The 22211-nt window shown below is 39.5% G+C and overlaps 1 protein-coding gene across 1 annotated transcript; it reads right to left on the bottom strand.

Moving 5' to 3' along the window:
• On the bottom strand, nt 484–21834 carry WDR1 (WD repeat domain 1). Its single transcript, XM_021395022.1, has 15 exons — nt 21673–21834; nt 21325–21446; nt 17383–17473; nt 13822–13969; nt 12279–12459; nt 10383–10460; nt 9583–9663; nt 9234–9467; nt 8343–8430; nt 6945–7101; nt 6181–6268; nt 4133–4243; nt 3487–3660; nt 2217–2361; nt 484–1874 (listed from the first exon to the last, which is right to left on the bottom strand). Exons 1-15 carry the CDS (start codon nt 21686–21688, stop codon nt 1765–1767), a joined length of 1824 nt encoding a protein of 607 aa, XP_021250697.1. The 5' UTR covers nt 21689–21834; the 3' UTR covers nt 484–1764.

The raw sequence follows: 22211 nt of genomic DNA, 5'->3' as shown, positions 1-22211 counted from the left end.
ATTTTCCAGATACTGTGTACAGCCTCTCAAGTACAGAAGAGAACGTACCTGAAGTGGTAGGGGGACTTGAGGAAACTTGTCCCATTTCCCTCAAGGAAAAAAAAATCCCCACAAAACAAAACAACCCCAAACACCCCACAACCATTTCACTATCAAAGTCATTCCTTACAAGAAAAACCAAAACCAAACAGATTTGCCACTGAAATTTGTAGTTTGCCAATAAACACCTACATGACTTTCTTTGCCTTCAACATTACCTGTATGACAAGGATTGAACTAAAGGAGTCCACTGAGTGGATTCAGTAGCAATGCTTCCAGATGAAATTTGTGGAACAATGTACGAAGCACACAAAGAACGGCACAACAAGCAACAGCAGAACAAGACACAGTGGCTAGACAAAAAAATTGTTTGGATCTTAAACGGGTTCCTTTGGACATTTTTGACAGTCAATTTTTTCAGCAATTGAGCAATGGTCCACAGTATAAGCAGCAGCAAAGGTGTTTTATTTGCTGTAAAATTAGCGTCATTAGAAATATGATTGGTAAGAAACAACACAAATCCACACAGAAAGGAAAGGAAAGCTTAATAAAAACCAAACGCGACTGGAGGGGCGGCAGTGATGAAGACTTAAGCAGAGAAAAGTTTTTTGTTTAAAAAAAGCAATAACAAAAAACCACCAAAGTCTTTCAAAGGTTTTCTGGACACCACCACCAGCTTTTGGCCACCAGAGATGGTAACAACTTTGCGCCAGTGTCCTCCTCCAACCTGGTTGGACTTTTTCAAATCACTTAAATATGTTGTAGAGTGTAGATTAAGATCTAAACATAAGAGCATGATCTCTTTGTATTAGATAATGACTTACATGCAACTGTTCTGTACATGCAAATGCACAGACCTTACTCAGCAAACGCCATCTCCTCAAAAAGCACTTCAAGTTGTGATAATGCTTCACTTACTTAAATTTCTGTACTTTCAAAAAGGTGGTAGAAGTACTGCATTTTTTAAAACAATAACATGCTTCTCCTCCTTCAAACAGAAAATATCTTTAATATTTGAAACAATTTTTTTTTTCTGACATTGAAATGACCAGACATTCTTAATTGATGAAAGTAACAAATGTGTTTCTGAAGCAAGAATTGCCACAACAATTATTCGTAAACATTATACCCACAACAGTAAGTACATCAAAACCCCACACTTCCATCCTAAAATAAATCAAAAAGCTTTGACATGAAATACATAAAAAGTTTATTATGTATGTACCCCATTTTGTTATCTGGAGGGAAAATCTGAGGCAACAGTTTGGTGCAGTACAGAGAAGCAAAGCAATATACAGTAGCTGCACACAGCTCGATTGGTTTCAGATCGCAACTAAATATTCTTACTATGATCGTTAGTACAGAAATGTTCTGTAATTAGAAAAAATGAGAAGTATTACTCTCATGCTGTACAGTCTCATGTTTCTTGGTTAGAAAAGAACAAGTGATTGAGTTTGAATCTTTCACGCCAACTTGCTAGGCTGTTGCCTCTGGAATGTTCAGCACAAAGGTTAAGCTCCAGACATAATTTAAGTGCTTTTCATGTGCAAACTGTTACTGGCTAAAGCTTTCAAAGTACATTTAATTACAGATATGAACACCCTGTAAAGATATGAGGATATGATAGCAGACCCAGAGGCCAATACAGATTCTTTAAGAGAAATGCTATGTTCCGCTGCAGTAGTTCTAGTCCCTGATTAGGTCCTTCCAAAGAGACAGCTTATTTCAGTTGTAGGAAATAGACCATTCTTTGACAGAAGCATCATGGGATGTTGTTACCAGAGTATGTTCATCCAACCATGCCAAGCCGCTTACATGATGTAGCCTGTGAGCATCTGTACAGCAGTGTAAAATATCAGAAAATAATTAGGAAGGGGAGGTTGACAAAATTTCAGCACTATTCCGAAAGTGATTTTCATCTGCATTAAACACCAGCAATACATTTATAAATGACTAATATTTCATAAGAGACTACATAATAAAAGAACATAACAGAACATAATCTACATCTGGTTGTTTTAGCTAGACAGAAGAGATCAAAATGAAAGCTAAATTAGCTTGGGAACATATGCAGCAACATGTCTGCTTCCAGTCTTAGTTTTAGAAAAGAAGCACCATGCTGGGTTTTAAGAAAGACTAGCAATTTCTTTTTAAGGAAGATTTTGAAGCAAACGTACCTGGTATCTTGACTCTCGTCTCAGGATCACTTACAGTCCAAACATACACCATCATATCCATGCCTCCAGAAGCAAAGTGTTCATTGTCTGGTGACCAGGCAATACAAACAATTTTTGCATGATGTCCATAAAACACATTATGTTCCTGTTTTAAAGTAATTAGGGATACAGCGTTATTTCATTAGTTTAAGCCACTTGAGAAATTCACCAGCTTTTAATGCATAGTATCACAAAATAATGATAATTTAAATGTGTATCTGAGGTGTAAATGGATATCCTAAATCAAGTATCGACTTCATTTGATGCCACTTATTTAAACCCTAACCAGGTAAATAAAATCCAGTTTCTAGACAACGCAAAGACTCTATTACACGTCGATCTGCAAAGTGCATAAACAGCAAGTCACTTCTTATCTAAACAGCTTTCAAATAACTTCACGTATTTTTCAAAAGCATAGTTCTTTCAATTTTTATTTAGAAAACAGAACATTTTTCTGGAATCTTGCTTTTTGTTTTTATTCTACTGTGCAGTTTCAGTAAAAGCTTAATGACTTTAAAGGCTGATTCACATATTGGCTGCTCAGTTGAAAAGCAGAAATTACCCCTTACTTGGCTCTTGGTTAAAGGACAGTAGATTGGAGAATGGGACATGGTTCCCTGCTCTACTCTCTCTCTTTTAACTGTTTAGTCCTTATCAGAGAGCTGGTTGCTAGAGCCAGCAAAATCATATTGCCAAGTCTGCTGTATTTACTCATTATCATTCAATTTTATCATACACTACAGAATTCTCATCAAATTGAGCCTGTATTCTTCTCCATTTTACAAAAATGCACACAGATTCTCTAACTCACATGCATGCATTCGTTTACCTTTCTTTTAAAAAACCTCATGCTATTCACTCAACAGATCCAAATAAGGAACCTGTATATTTTGTAATATTTCGTATTTAATCACTCTATCCTGTGGAAATCTGATCCTCTCCCTCACTCCATTTACCTAAATATTTGATGTTAGATTGAATTTGAGCATTTTTCCTGTAGCCAACCTATGCTGTCCATTTCCCTCACCTGTTCTTACAGTCTGGAGGCTTAACACAAGCTACTGTGAAAAGCAACACTATCCCAGGATGCCATGTAAACAGTCAAAGAAACAAACACACATAAATAATGTAGTCATTAATGCTCATCAGACACATATTCTACCACAACAGATTTAGTAATGAGATGCCAATTTTTATAAACAACAAAAGAAACTGACGCAGCATTTCTTACCGCATAGCCATCAGGGACACTAAAGACAGTGACAACTTTGTTTGCATCACAAACTGCAAGAAAGGCACCATCGTGAGAATATGCCAGGTCAGTAACAGGACCTTTAGCTTCCAAAGTCTTCTCATCACTTTTCAAAGAGGTTCCTTGGATTGAATACAAACGGACACTCCCATCCTGCAAGGTAAAAGTGAGTAACAGGGGAGGTACAAAAAAAACACATCACTGTACAGTAGAAACAGAAAGGCTCACCAAGCTTCTGGAACATTTTCATCAGTTCCATCTGGTACTGCTTACATTGAGATCTACTGAGAATTAGTCTGAAGAACCTGTCATTTATACTGGCGACACTCCACTAAGTCTAGGATACAGTAATGAAGATTTGTCTACTTCAAATTTACACTTGGTAAAAACAACTTAAAGACAGTGAACAGAAAAGAAAAATATGAAATAGACGTTGGTCACAATGGTGGAAGAACCAGGGGAGCAAAAGCCCAGTAATACCAATTACTCATAGGTTACTCACTGCAATACTGCTCCTGTTAGAACTGCCATCTACTGCTTCTCAAGAGAACAGACCTACTATTGTTAAATGCTTCTGTTACTAGTGCAAGTGTTCAAAGTATAGTTTTAGGAAATGCAACCTTACCGTTCCTCCCACTGCTACTGAACCTCCACCAGGGTGAACAGCCACAGCTTCTGGCTCATAGCCAAGGTCATCAATTGCAAAACATTTTTTCTTATCTTTCATCAAGACAATCTGCAAATAGAAAGCCAGAAACTAAGCTCCTTCTTCCAAGAGCCGAATGCACAACTCTGACTAAGTCATGTTGCTTTGTCATCAGATCCACTCTGATTGCTCACAAGTTTACTATGCCCTGATCCTAAGGGAACATCTCCTTTAGAAAAAGGAAAATATGTCTATGCATGCTGACTAACTGATCTGCTGTACTGGAGTACATAAGTGCTCTACATTAGAGAGCACAGGGCACGCTCTACTGCATTCAGCTTTACCTCATTTGGTCAGAATACAGAAGAAACACAGAAAGAGCAGTATTTTTAGCAGTGCTTACTCCCTGCCTGGTTTACTATTAAAGGAGGGGATGCAGGACCAAATTAGCAGCAAGCTAATAGTGCAGTGCAGTTCTACATGGGTCACTCCAAAAGTAAGGCCTATTTATTTCCATGGAAACTATAACAGATACGCATAGCAAAATAACACTATTTGATAGAGCAAATTCTCAGCTACAAAACACTATTTTTCAATATAGTCACCACCACAAGCTATGCATTTTCACCAGCAATGAAAAAGAGCCTGCATGCTACTCTTGTAAAAATCCGTATGGTGGTCCAGAACATGGCTCATCTTTCACACTGCTGTCACCACTGCTGAAATGTACCACCCACCACCTGCATCACTGTGCTGACAACCACTGTTTGGTTTCCATCAGCATTCAGCAAGCATCAGCAGATGTCAATGGGTGCCATTTTTCCCACATAGAAGAATTTAATGACACATCTTTGTTTCATGCACATTTCCACGTCAGACATCGTTTTGTCAGATTGCCCCTCTGCCACACAGCAACATAATTTAACAGAATACTGGTGGGAAGGTTTAATCTCTACTGCCATACATGTTCATGTTAAACCTGTGGTTGACCAAGATCCCAAAATCTCTTTCAGCAGGACTGCCCTCCAGGATCTCATCCTCCATTCTATACAAGTAGCCAGGGCTGCTCCTTCCCAGGTGCAGAATCCAGCACTTGCTCATGTTAAACTTCATGTCCTGCTCTCTAATTTATCTAGAGATCTCTGCAAGGCCTCTCTAACAATTAGTTAATGAGTTAGTTGGATTAGTTGCAAAAAAAACTGCAGGAGCAAGACACAGTTTTTCCTCTCAAAATTGCCTCACTAAACAGATCAGGCAAAAGCATTACTTGGCAGTTAAGCAGTATTTTTGTGGAAGCACGTTAATTCCTATCTTCTAATGAATACAATTAAACTGAAAAAAATCACTTCTATAACAAATTGAAAGATATAGCAGAGAAGCCTGATGTTCTTAAGGTCACAACAGTACATAGAGATAAGTGTATTTACTACAACACAACTACATGACAGAACAAAACTAACATTCTTGTCTTACCCTTTTCCTTCCCTCTCCTCCCCCCCATTTTCCTTCCCTCCAACCCCCCTTTCTCTCCCTCTCCTAAAAGCAATGGAATACGGAGAAGGGAATCAGAAATAATAAACTTGAAATAGCAATTCACAAAGTTCCAGCTCTCTACTCTTCACAATGAGAACATAAATTCTCTTATTTCAGATGCACTTATATCCAACGGTCAAGACATGCCTTCGGCTTTCCATTCAGCAGGTAAACATGGTTATTTTCTTCCTGTTTCAATTCAGACTGCTGTAGCATTCCAGCACAAAGCTGTATTGATAATAATGAATTCAAGTGTATCCATAAGAGACACTACACGAAGCTTAATATCTGTACGTAGGACTGCTGAACTGGTACAAGAAATAAAAAAGCAAGGCTGTCACAATAGCTTGCTTCATTATGTTCTCCTGAACTCTTATTTATAAAAATTCTCAAGGTGATCACACATCAAACAAGTTCATCAGAACCCGTCACACTACCATACTCTGCATTATTAACACAGCAATTGTGTTGCGAATCCAGAACAAAATACTTACCTGTCCAATGCATAAAACTACAGTATAACCACCAGGACCCACAGCTAAACATTTTGGCTGAACATCCATTTTCACAGCATCCTGGCCACTAGAGGAAGGCGTGGCAAGGTGGAGAAGCAGAAATGCAAAAGAAAAAAAAATATTTCATACTTATTATTTAAAATCGATTATTTAAACTATCACCTACTAATGATCTTCAAGGACATGCATATATATATATATATTTAATCCATAAGGTTTCCTTCTGTTTACTGTTCAGAATGTCAGTATCTCTATTAGGAAGCAAGCCTTCTAAGTGAAAGTCAATGCTGCTGCTTTAGAGTCTAAATTTCAGATTTAACTAGGTGACCGTAAAAGAATTTTCTAAAAGTTGCTTTTTTTTTTTTTGCTTCAACTGCAGTTTTTAATGAATAAGCAGTCGTGCTCCACTCCTCCTAACCCAATGTTTATTAACAGCATTCCTGTGTATTAATGAAGTATAGAGAAACCGACACCTTTCCCACCTATTCAACTAAGCTACCTGATACAGACTGATACCTATCTAACCTGTGAAAGAGATGAGACAAAGTAAGAAATGTCTGGGAGGCATTTCTCTTTGAGAAAGAAAAAAGGCAAGGTTGGTACAGCAATCATTTCTACAGTTTCCATGGTAACTTAAACCTGAATAAGTTGTAGCATAACATTATTTGCCATGTAAATCAACAAAACTTGCTATAAAATAAGAAGGCTGTAATAATACAATAAAAGGCAACAGTTTAACTAACCTGTAGTCCCTCTTGCTAAGGTTGGTATAGCGCACAGTGTCATCCATACTGCAGGTAACAAGCTGATCCATTTCATCCACTGCCATTCTAGAAACCTGGTTTGTATGGCCTTTCCCAGAAAAGCCATCATTCTCTCCAGTGTCCGAGTCCCAATAATGTACACACCAGAATTAAGGAATATTTGAAGATGCCATTGCACTCAGATATAGAACCACATCCCAATTAAAAAATATTTTACATAAGCAGACTAACTGAGGTTGGAAGGAGCTTCTGGAGATTTAGTTCAAATCCTTGCTGAGCAGATTGCCCTTTTAGTTTGGTTTTGAGCATCTCCAACAATGGAGACTCCACAAGCTCTCTGGCAAATCCGCGCCTGTGTTTTAAGAAACCTCTTAACCTCACACTGTTAAATAAAACCCTGATGTTCTGTAATGAGCTAGATGACCTGCTACAAACAGTAAACACTGGAACAACTAGGATTAGGTCTGAGAATCCAAAATATTTCCCAAAAGAATTAGTTAGAAGTCCTATGGCATTGGCTTCCCCCTCGTGAGGAGCGTTAACATCAGTTTGAACTATCACCACTGTACTATAGGGCTTTGCTGACAAGAAGTCCTCTGTTTTATGACTTCTGCCAATGCGATACCACTTCAATGCATCGTGGAAAGCAAGATGAAGGACTCCAGTTTTATTTATAAGCTTCAGAATGTTCAACAGTATTTTAGCTAAACACATCACAGCCTCATCAATAATCAGTGCCCTCCAGGAACCACTCTGTATTTCCAATGTTTTGCTTTATAAACCCACAGGACTGAAACTGAGTCTTAGGAGAAGTTCTCTTGACTAGTGAGAAAACCTGGTGACATTTGGGATGCCAAGTAACAGAACTGGTACATCACAGAACTTAAAAAAAAAAAAAAGTAATATAGGTGGGAAAAGCAACTCTAAGACAAATGCTTGTTACTGGGTCAAAGAGATCAACAAGAATTTATCTTCCTTGTCCTGAATAATCTGTTGGGGTTTCTTAGGTGTATTTTTAGCATGTGGTGAAAGTATCTATCTATCTGTTGCCTATAACAGCAAGAAGCAGCAGTGCATATTTAGCATGCATAATGAAACATTTAAATTAGACTCTAACTTTCCACATGTATTTACTTGTTCCTACATCCTCAGTGAGAACTGGAAATTAAGATGTAGCATGTATTTAGCAGGCAAGTTTAAAGACAAGCAGTAAAACAGGACAGTTAGAGGAAAACAAACTTCTTCTATAGACAAAATGTTAACTTGTGTTCAATAAAGGCAATTTTCGGTTTTTGGCAAAGCTTTTTTCCCCCCTCCTAATACATTCTCTCAGACTGTAAGACCAGAACAAGTATTGCTTTATCATTCAAAGGATATTAATATGACCATCATTACTGCCAGAGTAAATATAGGACTTTCCACCATTTTTATGCACTGTAAGACACTGAATTGATTTACTATGACCCTGTGAATAGGACACAAATAATCATTATTGATGGGCATCTTTCTTCTTAACACTTATAAAAATCAAATCTATTTGAGAAGAATTACAGGTTATTCAGAAAGGAACAATTTTATTCATAAGCATTCAAGGTCACGCAGAATACAAATCACTAACTAATGATGAAGCTGTTTTACTGCTGCAGTATTGCTATTTCCATGTACTACCCTTCAAGGAGGAGTAAATAGGTGCTGTGAATTTCTCTATTACTTAGCCTGCTGGGCCAAAAATACTTCCACGGCCTTTTCATACACAAAGTTTACTTTCCAGGCACATGATGATTCGGAAGATTCAACTTGCAGGACTACAGCAGCAATAGCAGGAATCTAGGACGTCAGTTTCTAGTTCATGCAAAAATGTTAAGTTCCCGTGAGAGTGCTGTGTCAGCGAACTCTTTAATTCCTAAAATTAAAGCTTACTTAGCAACTCTAGACACCTCGTTCACAGTCAGTGGATGAATTAGATATCACTGGTAGTTTTCTATCTATTCTGTATTTCTTGTATCCGAAGAATGCTAGAAGTTACTACAAAACAAATTTGACAACCTTAACTGAAACCAAAAATTGGGCTGTATTTGCACAATATCACTGCACGTAATATTAGCTTTTTAATTTATGCAACTTGCAGTAAGAAAGTTGCACATAAATTGCTTGCTTGGCAATGCTAATTTAACAAAGCCATCTTTCAACAGTTACTACTCCATCCAGACAACTTTACCAAGCCACTTATTACAGAAATTCTGGTGCAACAATGTAAGTTTCACTCACCTTTATGACACGTAAAGGTTTATCTGGATTGTTTTTGTCCAAATAATTGATATAGCCAGAGAGAGAAAGAGACAGTAAATGGTCTTTCTGCCACAAGCAACCCAGCTGCTGATCCAACACATTTGATCCCATGTTGAAAGTACTGACAACAGAATTAGCACCAACATCCCAAATTTTAGCAGTTTTATCTCCAGAAGCAGAAAGCAATTGGCTACTGTCAGGACTCCAACTAATCTGTAAAAATAAATGCCACAAGATAGTAAGTGCATTTATTATTGCAAGACTTCACAGTCCATGAACTCTGTAATGCAATACCACGGATCATTTGTACAAATGAGGCGATACTTACAGCATAAATACCTCCATCATGAGCTTTGCCTCCGCCAAGAGCGCATACTTTCTCCCCAGTCTTCCCATCATAGATAAAAATCTTTAAAGAGCACACAAACAAATCACTTAAAGGGAAAAGCAGTAGCAAAAGAAAAATACTGACATGCTAAAACATTGTTACTCACATTGCACATATTCTTTTGCTACGAAGCACACTTGTGTCTATTCAAAATGTGTTGTTTCGTAAGCTTACAAGTATTCCTGCATTTAATATTAAATACTAAATAAGCAAAGTGACAATTCTAAATAAGCATAGTAAGCCACTGTTTATGTTGGATCCTGACATTTGAAACTCTGAAAAGCATTACATTTTCTACTCCTGCTGCGATGGCAGTCATGGGAGCATGCCTACATGGGAAATCTACTGCATAGGAGGAGCTCCCTGTGGAAAATGTTGCTAAACCTGTCCTTACCAGCAGGGAGTCCACATGGAGTGGGGATGCTATCTGTGAGTTCATTATTTCAGACAGACTTTTCAAGATCACACCAACATACGTATTGCAAAAGTCTGATATATACCTGCCAAAATCATCTACAAGAAGTAATATGCCAGGGAGACAGAACAGAGAAAAAGCTGAGTGGGAACAGTTTAACAGACATCAGCTGTTACAGCTTTATAGGGAGACACTGGAATTTTACTTCAGCCATTTCCCAGAATAAAAAAAAGTGTCAACATGGATGTCCCATGACTAATTCTATTTCCAACATGGTCAAGAATCTTCTCATCTTAAAATCAGTACAAGTTGCTTGTTTTTGTACCTGGCCATCTGCACTAGCTGTAGCGAACCTGTTCCCGTCAGGAGAAAATCTCACACAGTTCACAAACCGCGTATGGTCCTGTAGAAAAGATAACAATCAGCACAGAAGAACAGACCTGTTTACATACACAATAATCCAGTAACAACAAAGTTCTCTTCAGTCAAGCTGTTAACTAACTGTGCAGAAGATGCCTGCTGTAAAGTATATGGCCATTCTATATGAAGAGAATTGTGTCAACAGCAGTCGAGGGAAATTGTGGGATTAGTACTGATGGAGTTAAACCAACTCAGCACAAAACCAGGTGAATGAGTACCACTGTATCAGGAATAGGCAGAAAAAAAATGAACAATCACACCTTCAGCCTAGATGAAATCACAGGATTCTTTTCCTCTAGTTAATTCTTCTGCAGCGTTCTCTAGATTTTTATTTGCTTCATTGTGCAAGTAGGTTTCACACACAGGAAGCATGAAATGAAATGCTTCCTATTTAAAAATCAGAAAAAATCCAAAACAAGGCAACAGCAATGAAGAATAAATGATGAATTCCAATTTTGGGAGACCACAGTCATGCTAGTTCCGTGAAGTAACCAGGCAAGACTGATGTATGCTCCACAAATAGACTCTTTACAAATAGGAGACTATTCAAATGATGTTAACTAGAAAGCACATGTTAAACAAGAAAGCATCACAATGAGGCCAAAGCTCCCATGCAGAGATTTGGGAGACTATTTTTAGTATTATGAAAGGCAGGTTCTAACCTACTTTCTTTGTTTAAATATAGATTTTTTTTCCTGATAACTCAATCTCTAATCTAAATCACCTAGCAGCTTGCACTTGAATCCCATACAGCAACTCAAATACCACTTTAAAAGGAAGGCTACATCACAAAACAGTTTGAGCAGCACTGGTAAGCAAATCAGACTTGACAGTTCCAAAAGAACCAGCTTAGCAAAATGTAAGTATCAACTTAGGTTCAGAAATAAATTAGGCAACTGCATCACTTCATTGGATTGTAGAGCTCAAAACAATTCCTTTTCTAGAACTGGAATCCTTACTAAAGTCAATTACAAAGTCTACTAAAGGTATATACTTACCATATTAAAAGCCCTACTACAGTAGTCTTTAGAAACAAAAAAAGAACTACTAAACATTTTGAATTGTTACTAGTCCAATTAAATCCAGTATCTTTGCAAGTTTTTTTCTGAGGCAAGATACAGGTTCTGTGGCACCAGAAAAAGCTGCAGAAGCAGAAGTTGCTTTTGGCCTCAAGCAATGATGGGTTTCTTAAATGTGGTAGTTCCAAGCTTTGTTTCATTTACATACAAGCTTTCAATTAATACAATTTAAAAAAGAAAAAAGAAAAATAAGGAGCATAAAACAGAAAACTGACCACAGAAATTACATATCCAACTCTTGTTGTAGATATCAGTTATATTTTAAACCACCTCCCCTCAACATTTCAAATCTGCCTTAGAATTTCAGATTTGAGCAATCTTAAGGCGATTGTAACATTCCACTCACACAACCACATTTCTTGAATAAAGCAGCTTAAGAGTATTCAGAAACGCTATGCACATCTACATCAAGTAGCAGAGCTCAGCAAGCATCACTAAAGCTGATGAAAACATCTATTTCTTATGTTACAAAAAATAAAGTAAAACCAAAATTCATATGAAGCGGTTAAGAAGAGAACCTGAAGCAGTGATTTATTTTATTTTTGTCAGCTTGAGTCAAGCCTTCAGTTGGACATGGGTCCAAAACAGACACTTGACACCAACTATGGCTCAAAAGAGGGAACTGAGAACTTGTTTTAACAGTTTAGACTGCAAGCTTGTTGGAAAGCTTTTAGTCAGCTTGGTGGCCAGTTTAAGAGAGCCACAAATAAGCTTAAACTCACACTTAGTGTAAACTTGAACTTGAATGGAGGTCCCTCAAAGAAAGCAGCACAGTTGTCATCACTGCCAGTTGCGAGACGATAAGGTCTTGTTTGTTTTATGTCCACGCTGTTGATCACTTTGTTGTGCCCAGTGATTTCACCAACAGAAGAACCACTGTCCCACAGGAACACTGCTCCAAATCTAAACAGCAAAACACATTAATTCATAAAAGTTCCATGTAGATTAACTCTTAGATCATCTACAAAGAGCAGATTTAAGTGCACTCAAAGAAAAGAAATTAGGTCATTTCATTAATCTCACGCAAGAAGACTATAGTTCATGGAAGGAAATTTGAGATCTTGCTGGAGATAGAACCTAATCTTCATGAGGAGACATTTGTTGATCCAGAACAGAGAATCAGAAGATATTATTCAGTAAGTCTGTCAGTCTGTAAAAGACAGCACAAAGCTTTTCTAACTGTCCAGTCACCACACAGAATACAGAGAGCTAGGATAATACTGGATTGGTTTTCTGATTATTTAGCCTAGATTGGGTACCATCACTTTTACAGCATTATTTAAAAGCATAAGGAATAATTATAATAGCATCTTGCCAGTTCTTATTTTGAATTACTTAAAAAAACAGTATAATCAATACAACAGCATTAAACTACAGAGCATAGCTACTAAAAATGGGTTCTGTAGAATCAAGCAAAATTCTAGATTGGGAATATATAGTTCTAGCATGAAACAGTCCAGCTTCTTCAAGTAGGAAAGCAAACTCCATCTACCAATGGGCAGGTGGATGGAGGAACTGGGTCAACGAATCTCTCTCCAGTATCACAATACAGTATATGCCAGTGTTAAGAAATGGTGCAGGAGGTGAGGGAAACAGAACCACACTGCTCTTTAGGTACAACACTACCAAGGAGTCTGCACACTCCTTTACAGATCTGCCAGTCTTTAAACCTTAAAGAAAGGACACAGATCTGTCTGTCACTAACTCTGCCCTGGTAACAGATACCTCATTTAACCAGACAAGGAAAACTGTGTTGTAATTTTCTTTTGATTAGCATACTACTACTTAAAATACAGAAGTGTTGCTGAGAGAGAAAATTCTAATACATATTTTTCTTTATTTTTTTTACTCTTATTCAATCATATTCTCAATTTGAGAGGGGTGAAAGAAGAGTGAGAAATCTTCTTGTGGCTTTCTCTTCCTACTTGATCTGAATTATACAAAGAAATCCCTCAAGAGTCACGCTGAACAGGTATAATTCAACATATCATCACCAAAACAAGCAAAACCTACACAGTTTTAAGCTGGGCGATTCTAACAGAACTGTACATTCCAAGTAGCTCTACAGCTGTTAAATACCACATGAAGAATCTTGCTGCAGAACATGACATCTTGAACAGGGAAAGTCATTGTTCCCCTCCCTCGAAGAATTAAAAGCTGTCTGCAAAGATCCTGCTTTGCTAGCATTCAAAGGTTTACACCGTGACTTATTTATTCACAGACATACAGAAATACATACACAAAGACACAAACAGAATTACTCACTTTTCCCTTCCTTCTCCAACCACAGCAATTCTTTTGCTGTCTTCAGTCCAGGCAAGGTCTTTTATTTTTCCTGCAAATGGCTGATACTCATACTTCAGAAGGTGTTCCTTTTGTGTAGTATCCCAGATTCTCAGTTTTCCAGAGACATCTGCCATAATAAAGTAGAATGTAACTACTTTATGCAACTTTATGCAACTTTATGCAACTTTATGCAACTACTTAAGCAACCCAACAGGATACAAATTTTCAGCTAGACTGAACATCTGTACTAAAGATCAATCTCACCCTATTGTAAAGATTACAAACAACTTGATTTAGGAATACTGAAGACTACATTTGTTTCACTGAATTATGCTTTTAACCAGATATTAATGTTCAAAATATACAGCAATAAATACAACACAAGGAACGACCCTTTGAGAACATGTGAAAAAAAAGTCACACAGTAAGAGAGGGTAAGAATTTGCATGTTAAGTGGCTGTTACTAAAAAAAACTAGAATAAAAAAATAAATCCTTTACCAGCTGCTGGACAGCTTACCCATACTTCATTGGGATGTAAGCCATCTACAATAAGAAAGCAATCTGGTGGTCAGTGGCTGATGCCCTGAAATTCATAATTACCTATCCTATGAGGACAGGCTGAGAGAGCTGGGGCTCTTCAGCCTGGAGAATAGAAGGCTGCGGGGTGACCTGAGAGTGGCCTTTCAGTATCTAAAGGGTAGCTACAAGAAAGGAGGAGACAGACTCTTTAGCAGGGTCTGTGGTGATAGAACAAGGGGAAATGGCTCCAAGCTCAGGGAGGGTAGGTTTACATTAGATATAAGGAAAAAAATCTTCTACAGTGACAGTGGCGAGGCACTGGAACAGATTACCTAGTGTTGTGCTCGATGCCCCATCCCTGGAGACTTTCCAGGCGAGGCTAGAAAAGGCCCTGGGCAGCCTGACCTAGCTGTGGTGTCTCTGTTCGTTGCAGGGGAGTTGGACTACATTGCCCTGAGAGGTCCCTTCCAACTCTACGCGTTCTATCATCCCATAATTCAGATTTCTTTTGCACCTTGAACCTTTAAAATAAACCTGTTTTACACGTAAATACAAAGAGGTCTATGCTAATAAAACTTATTCATGCATATTTATTTGCATATTTTTTCAATACAAAAGCACGTACACACTTACATGTGCAAGTATCCACATGCAGCATCTGGATTCCTTTGTAGTAATCTAACAGAGTATCAAAAAGTGCTAACAATACAAGCAGAAAACAACACAGACTAACACTCTAAGATAATGAAATAAAAGCTTCCCTAGTCATTACTTCCTGTAAGTATTACACAATCCTTGAGATCTCTCTAATCAGAGCAATTGCTATGGTGCACCACTGTAACCAGAGGTACCCTTCTACACACAGACAGTTTAGGTATCTGTAACAAAACCCTCATAGCAGATCTTGTGTGTAAAGAACCCATCATAAAGGCCACTATTTTAGAATAAATTATGTGCTTAAGGCACATCTTTCACCACAGCAGAACTCCTTTGAATTCTGCTCATCATCTATCAGTACATCATTACAGTCCATCTTAGACATATAGCATCCCTGTATCTCTGGGACCTGACCATGGGCTCACCTCCTTCACTTACGCTAAAAGGACAGATTCAGAATGCTTTATTTTAAATTCTACCACAATAAGAAATTCTCTTTAAATTTGGACTTCAAAATCTGACTGTTCCACCTGTTAATAGATAGGATACATACAGCTTTAAATTTGTGGTAACCCCCATTACTACATCTCTGTTATGACTGCAGTAGAGGAGAAATTACCATAAAACCCACAAAGCATATTGCCAAAAGTCTGTCTCATCAGGCACATGAAGTATTAATGCAGACCGCATGGCTGATGTAAATTTATAGAGAAATGAATCTTACACGTTATACTTAGAAACAGCTTAAAGAGCTTGATACTATCTTCAGGTTCCGTGCTCAGCAGTATCATCAAACTATTTATATGTGATATATGGAGGTCAGATTTTAAAGGAAATATTGCAGCCTAAGCTTGTTTACTGGAGTCAGATAGGCAAGTGAAAAAAAGCCAACCGAATGCTTCCCTGGAAGCAAGGAGCTTCCTTACACTGATCACTAATGACAGACATCTTCTTGAACTAGGCTAGGTATGTATTAACTGCTCTTTTACTGGGGACCAAAAGTCTACAATGCCACAAGAACCAAAATGATAGTCACTGAGTATGGCACACATCTAGAGCACCAACTCCGTACAGTGAAGAATGCCAACTGGATTTTAAGGACGTACTCAGTTTGACAAACAGTCCACGCAGAAGACCGAACCAAGAAAATGCTGGCTTTGGTTCCTTTCAGACGAGGAGGAGAAAAAAGAAAAAAAAAAGCAAAACATAAAGCTGTCCTAACAGCGTTCTCAAAGCTTCCTCAGTATGCAAAAGAGATGTTCTCTAATACAGTTTTCAGATATGCAGGAAATCAAGGAAGGAAGAACTGAGATATTTTACACATTCAAAAATGTGTTCCCCCTTAAATTGCCAAGAGAAATTTCCTTACTACTAAGAACTCTACATGAGTCTGGACTCTCTATGGGGGGTCATATTCAGAATGTCTTGTTTTCAGCAACAGTAACTCACGCATTACCTAAAAGCAGAAACTCCTGTATTTTGGACCATTACCTGCTTTTCAAGTTGACAATGGCAAGCAGATTTAAAGAATACATAAATTGACTGCAATTCTTTTTTAATAAGTATACTACTACTACGTGTTTCTTAGCATTCCTCAACTGTATACTAGTTCAGAAAGAGATCAATTATTTGAAGAAAGCTTCTTTTAGCATAGATTTACTTAGTTCTTTGCAAATCATCAAAAACTGAAACTATTTCTGCTGATAATCCAGGAAATTCAAGCTGTAAGAAATTCATACTACTCATTCTCAGATACCAATTCATGTATATCATACAGACACTGAGAATCAGCCTCTTTCCCTGCTAACTTACCAGTGAAAGTCTTTTTTAGTTCATGTTACAACTGTTAAGAAAAACGATGCCAAGTCATGCCAAGTTCTGTCAGGAAGAAAGGGGGAGGGAAAGGAAAGGAGTATACACTCTTCTAGAATCCCTCCCCCATCCTCAAAGTTTCAAAGTGTATTAACAACAACAAAAAACAGTACCTCTGTATTTCAGAATTAACTTTTCATTCTGCTGTATGCACAAACATCGTTCATTACACCAAGCTTTTCTTCCCTCTTCAGCTCTAGACACTTTATGTTTGTAAGGTGGATTTAGAGGTTTTTTTTCTGATTTAAATACCAATTTTAAAATGACCAAGCATGTCACTGATCTTACTGCTCCAGAAAAAAGAGGTTTCAGGAACACCTACAGAAGTCCTTCCTTCCTCACTCAACTTCACTGAGCCATTTCACATTGGCTATATACAGTCTATACATAACTTTGAAGATTAACTACTCTGTTGTGTCATTAAATTCTGTGTGAAGCACTTCAGCACCTCTGTCCATACAGCCTGTCCAGTATGCAGACCGATACTTTACCTCCAGATGCTATGTAGAATCCACTGGGAGCATACTTGGCAACTACAACCTGATGGGCGTGCTCAGTATAGATGTCAGCAATTGCAGGATTCTAGTTTAAAGGGAAAAAAAAGTTACTACATAGTATTTCCTGGTTTTCACAGAGTAAAAACAGACATATCATGATCAAATTCAGAATTTGTCCATGTGTGTCTTCTCTCACACGCATCAACTTGTCCCTTAAATCAAGATATTGTCTACAAATGAGAAGAAAACTGCAGGGCAAAGCACAGAAAATTGCTGTCTACTTAAAACAACATGCTAATTTACAATGACTGCCACAATCAAGTATTTCCTCTGACAGCCAACATCAACTATAACTTCTTCCTCTCCTCAGTACCTAATGAAAAGTAGAAAAACACTTTCCCAAGTAATAGGCCAAGCACTGGAGTCCTTTTTTTTTTTTTTTTAAAGTAATTCTAAACAGGTAAGGCAGTTATCCAGGTAGATTACTAAACACAAGCTGTGCTTTGGAAAACACAACCAGAAGCTCCACTACAGTGAGTATAAAAGTTAAGCATATGGTTAACCATATTGCACAGCTACTACTCATCACTACATACCTAAGATTACTCAGTAACCAATGAGGTGGGCAGACATTACTCATCCTTGGCAACTGAAGTCTGGTTTAGAAGCTACTAGGCTGGTACACAAAGTCATCCCTAATATCAACAGCTATACTGCTATACTGGAATTTGGAAATGCACAGCCATTCCATCATGATTTTTTATCTCTTCAGTCTTAAATGTTTCCAGATGCATCAAGCTGGGTAATAAAATTGACTCAGTGTTTCAGTCACAATTACACACACAAAAAAATAAAAACTAAAACGATAACGTCAAGACAGAATTCCTCCAGTACCTGCTCTCAAATTATCTTCATAAACAAAAAAGCCATTCTGCACATCTTCCAAATACAGTCCTTATGCCACAAAATAAGACTCTATTCCTTAGAATAATTTTTTCTAGCAGTTATCAGATATCTTTCAAGTTTCAGAAACCTTACTCCTATGACCAAAGCAAAAGAGCATTTTAGCTGTTGTGATTAATACAGATTTTTCCGACCAAACCAGAAAACCATCTGATGTTATGGTATGATTCAGCCGTCCAATCAGGAGCAACCAAAGCACCTGCTCTGTGCTAGAAAGCAGACATTCTCTTGCTTGCAGGAGTTCTTGCTGTTGCAGTAGTGTTACATCTCAAGAGGCAAAATACAGCTTACTCATGCAAGAAGCAGCTCCTCCATTACTGCTTTTACATTGCTTGACTGCATTAGAGCCCTACTTAAAGTCACAACTGCCTGCATCCACGCGTCATTCTCCATTTTGCGTACTATGGGATTTTATCCAAGCAAGACCAAATAATGTTTTCTCTGTGTTATACTGCACCATCCACAAGTTCAAGGAGCTCAAAAAACCTCACACACTGCTAGGAATAGCATATACACGTGGCTGCTGTTTAACAGCAGCAACCCCCAGGAAGTTAAGTGGATGAAACACTGGGTACTCACAAACAGACTTCAGGGGTGAAGCGTAGTTAAAAAAAAAAACAACAAAATGAACAAAAACAGTCTTCCAAACATAAAATGTGGTAAATAGATTCAGGATACCAGATAATTATTTAAATCCTGTTTATTTGATAAGAAAACTGCCTTTACAGGCAGAAGGAATCTAACATGCGTATCTTTCATATCAAAAGCAAAAAACCTCAATTCTAAAGAGGTTTTAGGATAAGATTGTTAGCCAGGACAAACGCAGTAGCAATTATCAGATTCAACAAGAAGAGAGAGCTTATTTTCAATGCTGAAATCAGACCCATGTATGAAAGCGAGCAGTTTAAGCTCCAAGCTTCAAAGTAGGCTTGAAACCACGAAGACGATATAAAATATTTATTAAGTATGAAACCTTACAAGCATCACCAGTCCTCCCGTCTCTCAGAGCAGCACTGTTCCAGGACTACTTCTTGTTAAAGAAACTCTCTAGCTCATGCTCAAACACTAACCCTGAAGGCTATATTCATCACTACTGATTAGCTCTTGATTTAGAGGAGACTGTTCACTGCATCTTAATGACTTTTTTTTTTTAATTAGAGCACAACTGTCCCACTGGAGAGCTGATCATGGAGAGATTACATGTTGACTTCTCAGGATTTTAGCTGGTTGTTGCAAACTATTATAGAGTCCTCCACAGTTCACAGAGAAGACATACTTCTCAACTAGCAGTGGACTCGTTTCCAAATTAGGTTTGGAAATGTGTCCACATTGCTGCAGCACTCCCCAGTAGAAAAGCCACAGCAGAGGCTTTGCTTGGTTTTTGTGTCACTGCTGTACAACACATTCTGTAGTCCGCAGAATACTACTGTTAATAATTGACAGGTGACAAACTCTTCCCCCTTGCTGCTTCAGGTAAATTTACATATCAAGATAAGTAACATCATAAAACTGAGGGGTTTATGACTTCCATTCTCAACTTCCATTGACAGTTTAAACAGTCTAAATTGAAACTCCTGAAGTTCCACCACACTTTTGTGCTTGGACTTTGCCACCTGCTCTATGTTCTGGCTTGTGCTGGGACCAACATTTGCACCAGTGAGCTGATTCAGAAAGTTGTTTTCTTCACATTTAAGCCCCAGAACAGAATCAGATGAGCACTAATCACAGCACAAGGGAGGAGGTCACAACCCATAACTTGGCAAAAGCTGTAACGTAAGCACAGTGGCTTTTCTCTTCTCTCATTGCACCGTGCTTAAATGAGGCTTCTGGTTTCAGAAAACTGAACTTCCCTTAACACCAAGAGTGAAACACTATTATTACAGGATAATGCTAAGTGCAAGCTTGGCTTTGTTTTTCAACAAGTACATTTAAACAGAGAGCAAACAAGATGTTTGCGAAGAATTGTTTAGTAGCATTTCTGTGTTACAAAATAACAGTGAATATCCAAATACAGTGGGAATGTTGAGATTAATCAGGAAAATAGCTCGAAAACCCAGTTTGCAAAAGAAAAAGCAGCCAGAAACAAACGTGCATTTGTGGTGGAGACCTAAAAATTCCAGAAGTGGGATCTGCCCCTTTGCAGCAACCCGCACTGCAGCCAGATTTACAGCAAGGAAGGAAAATCCAGGGGAGAGTTTGATTTTTCCAAAGATTAAACATTTACGTGGTGTAAATAAAAAATTTTGAAAAACAACAGCTGAACAATAGCTATATTACGCTTCCTCCATACTTCTTAAATGGATGCCATCTTGGACGAGATATTATTTAAGGAACTCAACTAACATTTCTCTGGCTATCATCAAAGATTAAAATCAAAACAGTGCTTTCAGAGTGGTGTGGTGCATTTATCTAGATATTCCAACATTGAATGAATGAGAAAAGTTCCCTATGACCAGGGCTGAAAACAAGGTACACTGACACCACCAAATCAAGTGCCTGACAACTGCTGTGATTCCTGGAATGCTAGGGAAAAAAGCAGCTAAGGACTCATGAATTTAGAGGTAGCTGTTCGCAACTATTTGCATGCTGCTCTTAGAAGCCAAAGGCCCGATGCAACAAATAAGGAAGCCTTATTAGGCAAACAGATCTCCCAACTCCTGACAGTGCTATTTCAGAAAAAGCACAAGGCCAACCAGAACTATCAGCCCCTCCTCTACACACTCTATGCAAAGAGAGGAGGAGAGCTGCACGTTTCACTGCGATTCTTCAGGAATTCTTGCAGCCGCTGCCCGGCCTGAGTCATGCACCTTCCTATCCCCCGTGCTGAGGGCTGCGCCGTGACCTCCAGCGCGGCTCCCCGCTGCCAGGGGAGCACAGGGGGACGAGGGGAGGGGGGACGGGGGGCGGGGGGGGAGCAGAACTTCGCGAGGGGGTAACGCGAAGAGACAAAATAAATACATCGGGATACGTTACATCGATGTTTCGGATGATGACACATTTTCCATTGGTATAGAGAAAATTGTTGCCTTTAGGATCACCTCCAATGATTTTGGAAACGCCTCGTTCAACCTGCGGGAGGCTGGCGAACACTTTTTCTATGGGAAAAAGAAAAAAAAATAAATAAGGAAAAAAAAATGGGCAGAGGAAAAAAAAAAAAGGCGTTTGAAGTCCCTGGGCTCCCAGCCGCCTCCCAGCGGCGCGGTCACTTGTTGCTGTCACCGAGCGGCGAGCGGCCGCCGCCCCGCAGCGAGGCCGCAGCCAGAGACCCGAGCCCCAGACCACCCTCCCCGCCTCGGTCCCCTCTGCCGCGCCGGAGCTTACTGATCTCGTACGGCATCCTCGTCCACTAGCTCGTGCCGCGGCGCTGCGAAGGGGACGCAGGCGGGCAGACGGCCGCCGCTGCGCTCTGCTCCCCGCCGCCGCCTCAGCCCCGCGGCGCCCAGCGGCACGAAGCAGGAAGCGCCCGCGCGGCCCGCCGCTCTCCCCTGCCTTTGACCATATATAGTCAACTCTGCTCGCGCCGCGCCGCTCCCCGCCAGCCCGCGCACCGCTCCCTCCCCCGGAAATGCCGTCGGCTCGGCCGGGCCCGGCGGGGCTGCGCTGGGGCGGCCGCAGGAGCCGGCCCCGCCCCGGCAGGGAGCTGCAGGGAGCTGCGAGAGAGCCGCGGCGCGCACCACACGGAGCCTCGGACCAGACTCGAGGTGGGTGCCGCCGGACCTCTTGCGCATGCGCGGAGTCCTCCCGTGCTGCCACGCATGCGCTCGAGCGGCCGTGAAGCCGCGGTTGCTATGGGGACAGCGGGCGGGCGGCGGGCAGCAGAGCTGTGGGGAGAGGCTGGGGAGTCCGAGGAGAGAGGGGCG

The sequence above is a fragment of the Numida meleagris genome, chromosome 4 (assembly GCF_002078875.1).
Source record: "Numida meleagris isolate 19003 breed g44 Domestic line chromosome 4, NumMel1.0, whole genome shotgun sequence".
NCBI lineage: Eukaryota > Metazoa > Chordata > Aves > Galliformes > Numididae > Numida > Numida meleagris.
Note: the sequence above shows the minus strand (reverse complement) of the source record. Positions and strands in the feature narration are given on the sequence as shown.

Bases quoted from the DNA above. Each gene is read 5' to 3' on its own strand.
- WDR1 (XM_021395022.1), bottom strand. The intron at 8,431-9,233 runs GTGAGTGAAACT...TCCTATTCACAG, and splicing joins AACCTTTACGTGTCATAAAG to GGTCATAGTAAATCAATTCA. The intron at 2,362-3,486 runs GTAAGAAATGCT...ACTTTAAAACAG, and splicing joins GTGTCCCTGATGGCTATGCG to GAACATAATGTGTTTTATGG.